This window comes from Phoxinus phoxinus (assembly GCF_949152265.1).
Source record: "Phoxinus phoxinus genome assembly, chromosome: 3".
Taxonomy (NCBI): Eukaryota; Metazoa; Chordata; class Actinopteri; order Cypriniformes; family Leuciscidae; genus Phoxinus; species Phoxinus phoxinus.
The window spans coordinates 43674824-43683086 of NC_136878.1; the positions used below are offsets into that span (position 1 = coordinate 43674824).

Sequence of the window (8263 nt, forward strand, 5' to 3'; positions counted from 1 at the left end):
ACACACACACACACACACATGGAAGCTTATAGGTAGGTGTAAATAGGTGTAAAATGGCAATGCATTTCTGTATTTAAATTTTAATTTTCCCACACACACACACACACACACACACACACACTGCGTCTCAATGTCCATAGGCTACTATCCATCCTAAACAGTATGTGAGATTAAAATAAGTTAACAAAGCTTGTCTTGGCTACTCTTTTGCTACACACTCAAAAGTATGCACTTTTTCGTCACAAAAAAAGAGTAGGCTATACTTTTAGGGCGTAGTAAGTAGGCAAATTGAGACTCCGCAACAGTTACAAAAAGCTATTATGTTGAAGGGATTCACCCCAAAATTAAAATTCTGTCATAAAATTCTGTCATATTTTACTCACCTTGAAGTTGTTCCAAACTTGTACGAATTTCTTTATTCTGCTGAACACAAATATTTGATATATTTTGAAGAATGTCAGTAACCAAATATTTGATGGGCCTCATTCACTTCCATAGTATTTTTTCCCCTCCATGCTATGGAAGTCAATGAGGCCCATCATCTATTTGGTGACCCATATTCTTCATAATATCTTCTTTTGTGTTTTGCAGAAGAAATAAATTCATAAAGGTTTGGAACAACTTGAGGGTGAGTAAATGATGACAGAATTTTCTCTTTTTTTTGTGTGAACTATCCCTTCAACATAATAGCTTTTTGTAACTGTTGCGGAGTCTCATAGATAGATAGATAGATAGATAGATAGATAGATAGATAGATAGATAGATAGATAGATAGATAGATAGATAGATAGATAGATAGATAGATAGATAGATAGATAGATAGATAGATAGATAGATAGATAGATAGATAGATAGATAGATAGATTTGATAGATAGATAGATAGATAGATAGATAGATAGATAGATAGATAGATAGATAGATAGATAGATAGATAGATAGATAGATAGATAGATAGATAGATAGATAGATAGATAGATAGATAGATAGATAGATAGATAGATAGATGGGTCTGCTGGGTCTTGTGCAGTTTGTCCACAGGATGTAATGTTTGTGTTCTCCATCAGGTGTCGCTGTAACTCCACTGTAAAGCAAACGCTCAGCCTGTAGTGTAGAGAGAGAGCAGGAGATATGGCCACTGGAGAGAGAGAATCCCAGCATTAACGGACTAAGTTCAGGTGATATGAATCCACCTTATTTTCCTATTAGAAATAAAGGGTTTGGCAGATACATTTAAGCTATAATAAATATAAGTATAAATGGGGCTCAAAACTTGCTTCATCTTCCATTGATGTTAGAAGTTAGTCATTATCTCAAAATATATGAAGTAGCCTAACTTTACATTTATGTATGTCTATATAGAAACACTTCATTTATATTTCTGCATGCAAGTGAAGTTGGTTTAAAATAGCTTAGAACCCTGTGGTTTTATGAATGGACAGCAGGAGAGAAAGACGGACTTTTTTTTTTTTTTTTTTTTTTTTTTTTTGTCACGGTAGGCTAATCATATTTTCCGCCAAGGTTATCTACAGTTATTCGAAAGCAGTACAATAAAACTGTGGAAACTTCCTGTCATTAAAAAAATAGCCCAGATAAGAAAAAATGACGTATATTACTCTGAAGAATAACCTATGCCATATATTATTAATGTATGTTTTTTAATAACTGTATAGGGATGAGGGAGTCGTAATCGAGAGAGAGACTGAAGTGGCTAACCGTGGCGCTCTGCAATTCTGAATATACATTTTGTCATTAAAAAATGTGGTTGCTAGGATTTAGTGGATGATATCTAACTATAGGTCGGCTATCAAAAGCTCTTGAAAGTGACACGAGCAACATTAATTGTGTTTCCATGCCTCGCTAATACACGGTGCCCACCCTCAGAAGTGTTTGTGAGATGATTTGTTTAACTAAATGACAGAATCCGCTTCAAACCGAAATGATGCAGCTTTAAAAAAAAGAAAAGAAAAAAAAGATACAGCTTCAACCCCCTCCTCCTCTTCGCTTTTGCGCGTGCACGCCCCCTCATTTCCAGAACGATTCCTTGTTATGACATCCCGGTAAAAGACAGCCACAGAGGTCTCTCACCTCGACGCTAAATTCAATCTAATGAATGCAGACCCCAGCGCTCTCGTCGCTGAAAAGAGGCCAACAATTTAGCAATTTCTGCTGCTTGTGACAGGGCTCATGACTAATTCCCATATTTAAATGTGAACAGGCAAAGCTGGCCCATTTGACGGCAGCCAAGCGCATTTTATCAGGTCAGAAAGACATCAATGGCACCGGGGGTAGGAGGTGGCTGGAACTGTTTAACTGTGCAAAATTCAATCAAAAAGAGAATTTAGAAGGCTGTGAAAGTTTGGAAGGCGCCGCTGAAAACATACAGGCGGATACGCGAGCGCTTTTTCCTTAGCATTATTGTGTGTCTTGTCTCTTTATATCAGTTTACAAGAGTTAACACTTGAAAGCGCAGTTCTAAGTCAGCCCTGTTCATTATTTCTCGACCTCTTGACATCGCAGGTGCAGATTCTCTCTCTCTCCCTCGCATTGGAGTGATTCGGTTCTGCATGAACAACATCAGACTGCGTGATACTGAGTAAAACGCTCGCTGAAAAACACTGAATTCATTGTAAGTTTAAAATGCTTAGCTCTGTCTGTGAGACCATGACATATTGTGCTGGGAATGTCTTGTTAGATGTTTACTTTCTGCATGCGCAAACTTTGATAAAAGATTGATAAACTTCTGGTAAACAAAGATGCTCTTACAAAGTCAGATTTAACATGCGTCCTAATACATTTTAAAATAAAAATGATGTATAGCCACCATCAAGATAGCACTCTCTGGTTTCATAATTTATGCCTATTTGTTCTCAATCGCTTATTTTAGAGATATATCATAGTGTAAAAGTAAAACACCACTGCGATTTCCATCCACGGAGAAAAAAGAAAGGCTGTTCATTGCTGAAAATGAACTATGGAAAAAGTCTATATGGATAAAACCCCTCGAACTGTTTATCTGTACACAAAACGCATCCAGAAACCGACAAACTTCCAGTAGGAAAAGAGTCTCGAATTAACATTTTTAAGCATTTCACACCTAAATAACTGATGTTACATTCAAATTAAGAGTTCTGTTTAATTTTCGAGTCTCTAAAAAAAGAAATTAGGTTATATATATATATTTTTTTTTTACGAACATAAAGGAAGTTGCTACAGCCACTTGGGGATTTACTCATTAAATTTACATTTATTAACGTTAACATGGTATATATATATTTTTATTGTTATTATTATTGTCGTACTAGGCTATATTTAACTAGCTGTGCTTTAAGAATCTGAGAAAATATCCCGTTTAAACCTCGTTTAAAGTTTGTAGACGCGCTGCGAGCCACGCGATTCCCAAGAAGCTCTCATTGAGAGGCCACGTGTCCGTTTCCAAAGCCTCTCCAACTTAACCACCTCCATTGTACGTCTAACCCAGATCGGCAGCGTCCCTCCACATAAAGGGATTTGCAATTTCAAGATATTCCAGCTTAAATGTTTTTGACAGTTCCCTCGCTTTAGCCTCAGCCTGCTTATTTTAACTGTGCCAAATGGGTCACCTTGGGTAGCTGTCTGCGCGCAAAGGGCTTTTGCGCGCATTCAGTCCGAATTTTTTCCAACTTTCCTTGACAGGGAAACCAGCTGCTGGTCGTGAAAAGACGGCTTATTAATTGTCCTTTGTCATGCAGAATTGCTTGATTTCTAAAGAAACATACAAAGGCTCTTTTTCAGGATTCAAGTATTTTGTTTCGTGCGCATTTTCAACTCATCGAATCAGCTGCAGCGCCTCACCGTCTACCAGACTCAGGTACTGACGGCCTGCCTCTTTTGTCCGCTTTTAATGCTCTTGTAAATCGGGCAGACTGATTTGTTACAAGCTGCTCTTTTAATCTGATAGATAAGAGACAAGTCTAAGAAAAGCCGTAAATGAAAAATTAGTTGGAAGAAAGACAAGGGCGAGTCTGCTAGATGGGGGTCTGTTGACTCAAGCGGCCCTCGAGCGTCAGGCAAGCCCTCTCAGCAGCCCCTGTCAGGGTCACGTCAACAATTCGCCTTTCTTCCCCATAAAAAGACACTGTAGCCCTTTTTGCTTCAATGAATTGATCGGCGCAAAATTAAGAATAAATAAATTGAGAATTTTGAGCAGCATGCAGGCTTTAAACTCCCCCAGGGCGCACGCACCCCCGGGCTATTGAACGGATAAAGGGCGCTTTGCAGAGGACGCACGGTGCAAAATGAGACTGTATGGTGTAATTAACAAAATGGCCTAATCCTATATCTTCACAAATGCAAATATTAGAGTTTTGTTAAAAATGTTTAAGTGAACAATTAAAGGAGAGTTTCCACGAGCAATCCGGGATCCCGAAGGCACAATGACTGGAATAATTTAGTAAATGTGCCCGATCTTACCAGACCCTTTGTTGACACCGATAGCTGATGATAAATTCCCAGCAAAGGAAATAACATTTAAAACCAATTCAATTATTTAAATGAAGATTTAAAGCGCCACGGTATAATGGAGCAGGGCGCACCGAGTCCAGCGTCCAAGAGTGCGGTAGTGCTTTGCTAAAAATGTAATCTGAGCTCCAGTTCTGGTGCGCGTGAAGAAGATGAAAAATAGAAATGCATGGGAAATAGCCTTTTTACGTAGGCCTATGATAGATATTTTTTTCACAGAACGCAAACCCGCGTGTCTTTCTTAAATTATTAAGGATATTAGTTTCTGATGTCGACACGAACGATATTTTATTTTTGAGACCTTGAGCAAAAAGCTACTAGCTACTTTTTTGAATAAATAACTAATTCATATTATAGTTAGGCTATATGAGTTTTGAAACGAAATGGTTGGTCGTTTTTATTAGACGCAACAAGCAAACACAATAATCACCCTCATCATCATCACCAAGTGTCCGCTTAGACCCCTTTAAATAAATTTAAATACAAACATCGATTAATCTGTCTCGTTGACTCGCATATTTTATTCATTTGCGCATTATTGTCTGTGTATTAATACACTACTTTGGGTTTTATTAACCCGCTCTCACGAGACTGTTAAGAACCGTGCGCTAAAGGGCTCAGTGTTTAACGGAGAGGCCCCGCGCCTGGGGGACACCAGGCGCTTTCAGCTGCGTCCCCAGGGAATGCCACAGGGAACCCGATGAATACGCGTCTCTTTGGACTTCTTGACGGAGATCGATCCCGATGCACTTGAGTTGTAAATAGAGGAGCGCGGTGATCCAGTGATTTAGATAAGCGCACAGACTCCCTGCGCACCCAAACTCTCACTACGATAGGGTTTTAAAAGGTCTAAATCTTTTATCAGTGGTTATCTTTACTTAAATACGGTCATCTATCAAGAGACACTCATATTTCTTCCCTTTAAAGACATTATAAATGTGTTTTTTTATTTGTTGGATTGCGCTTAACACGCGCGCTTGTCACCTTGGTGAGCATTAAATTACGCCTTGAGGTTTACTTCCCTTGGCGAAGACTTTAAATGTAATTATACATGATGCTAGATATAAAATAAATTAATTTAAAATTGGAGAACATTACAACCTTTTATTGCGCACGCTTTATGGATACTTTTCCCTGAATAACCACCATAGTCCCAGCGCATTTATAAAGTGTCACATATTCTTATAGAGTACGCATATGTTTTGCCTATGTTTTATTTGTTAATTTTATTTAAACAAAACTGATTACATTCAATATTGCACGAAGATGCGCAGAACTTCCAGTGTGTTCATCCGCTATTTCGGATTTACACTTTTCTAAGTCACACGCGTATTGAAAGTTTTCTGTCTGACGCTGAATTATTAAAGTGAGGGATTTTACGCATGAATATTACTAAAAGCTGTTACGATTCAGAAGAAAATTCAAGCCTTATAAATGATAACCTTAAATGATAAAGGCTCGGTCTTATAAGGAAGAAGAAGAAAATAGAAAGTCATGTGTGGCTTTTGTTGCTTTCAATATGACAGGTTCACCCAGCTTGTGAGTTGTATTGGAGAATCTGCTTTTCAAACCAACTGATACGAGACAAATTGTGTCACTAAGAAATATTCTTTATTTTCAGCATTAAGGTTTTTTAAATAAATAAATATTCTCATTACAATAAAAGTACAACAAATTCTGTCACTGAAGTGACGTGTACATCAGATACATCCCATATTTCCATTCTGTCCCCAAAAATGTGCTTAAAGCTACCCTGTACTCACCATCCATACAAACAAAGCAACAGTTCTGAATATCTTCTAAAAAATAATACAAATACAAATGAAAAGGTCAGTCGAATCAGCTTTGTTCATGTTGGACTGATTTTCAAATCTTTTGGTGACAGGAAATGTATTTGGATGCGGAACTACGGGCTTAAGTTGTTTTCAGAAAAAAACTACAAACATAGAACATGTATACAAATATACAACATTGAAGGGATACACAGACCCCGAACATATATAAAGTTTTTCTTCTTTCTCGCTATTTACAGGTGACGGCGCGCGCGTCGCTTTTTGGCTGCATTCAGGATTCCACTGGAGTCAGTGGCGCACAGAGTCTTTTGAGGTGGTGGTTATGATGAGCAATGCGCAAAGAGTTCACGGGCTGACGGACAGATCTGCGTCCTCTTTTTCTGATGTCGGGGGTGACATGGGAAGGTCATCCTCTTCCTCGGAGCATCGAGCGGAGGACAGGGACGACGAGCACTTGCAGTTGTGCGCGCCAGTCCTGTGGGAGCCGCTTTTGCCTTCTTTTTTGTGCTTGACGCGGCGGTTCTGGAACCAAATCTTGACTTGCTTCTCGGACAGATTGAGGTAAGTTGCGATCTCTATGCGCCGAAGTCTCGAAAGGTACATGTTGGAGGTGAACTCCCTTTCCAACTCCAGGAGTTGCGTGCTGGTGAACGCAGTGCGCATGCGCTTGCTGCTCTGAAGTTGACTGCTGTTATTCTCTGTTGGAAAGACAAAAAGAGTTAAATTGCAGTTGGTGATGTGGGTGACATTAAAACAGAAAAGAAGTTACAAAAGTTGACTTTGTATGATGATTGGCGACGCCTCGGACACGACCGACTTACCTATGGATATGCAGTGGAACTGTCGTGGATCTGGAACCGGATAAGTGGCTTGGTATAACCCCGAGCCGCTGAGGTTTACGCCGCTGGATGTGGAATGCTGTCTGGAGAGCGCGGCGTGACAATATTGGGAGCTGAAGGCAGGAAAGGAAGCCTTGATGAGCGGTAGCGCTGGAGGAGACGAGTGGAGCTGAGATGTGACGCACAGCGGGCAAAAGCACAGCAAACCCGCTTTTCGAGAGTGGCAGGAGCCGGCGGAGAGACCATGGAGTGGATGAGACGGATGCATCGCGTAAGGAAACAACGGCGGGGTGTTCTCGGTTCCTTTTTCGCTGTTCTCCCTCAAAATCAAGGAATCCACAAGGAAAGATCTAGGCATCTTGGCAGCCCTGTGTCTCTTCACCTAATATCTGAGAGTTTGTAAAAGTTTCTCTTTGTCAGTCTCGTACCTAAGGCTGGATGGCTGAATGGTGCTGAAGAGAAAGTGTTCCTGCTTAAATAGTTGGAGAGCCAGTGCGCCCATGTGACGGTTACGCTGAGAGCTCTCAATAGGGTTTTGTGCCTTTTCTCTCGGCATTCACTCTGCACGCTTCCCTATTATTTCACTTGTTAACTAAATGAACTGCATAATGTAGTCTATTCTTGTCAGCCCCACCCACACTGCAAGAGGCGGTACTGCCCCTTCTCCCTTTTAAAAAATACCCACGTTTTATACTATTACTCTTTAGTGTCGTTTTAAACTTTATTTTCTTTCTCACGCGATCACATGGACACTATTGCTCTTTTAATTAATTTCATTCAAAGAGGCTCGTCATTTGTTCAGCGTGAACTCATTAGACATTCGGTGCAAATGACGCGCGTCACGAGGCGCATCGGCCCGGATCCACCTGCAGCTCAGCCCATCATTAAGTATTATAACTACAATTATAGTTTCTGAGAGAGTGTTTCATTGGTATTCTAAAAAATAGATTGCATTATTTGTTGTCTATTATATTGAGATAACATTTTCATAGTTGTGGATAGAACACAGCTGTCAAAATCTGACAAAAGTTTTGTTTTTGAAACATGAACCAAAAATTCGAATTCAGATATCGATTGTTTTTCTACATTCATTTAGGATGTTATTTTTCACTTAGTTATTTTTCCCTTGAACT

At 39.6% G+C, this 8263-nt stretch overlaps 1 protein-coding gene across 1 annotated transcript; it reads right to left on the reverse strand.

Moving 5' to 3' along the window:
• Positions 1-6636: 6636 nt before the first annotated feature.
• gsx1 (GS homeobox 1) lies at positions 6637-7488 on the reverse strand (the record flags this gene model as incomplete). Its single annotated transcript, XM_079607910.1, has 2 exons — positions 6637-6989; positions 7113-7488. 2 exons carry the CDS (start codon positions 7486-7488, stop codon positions 6637-6639), a joined length of 729 nt encoding a protein of 242 aa, XP_079464036.1.
• Positions 7489-8263: the final 775 nt, after the last annotated feature.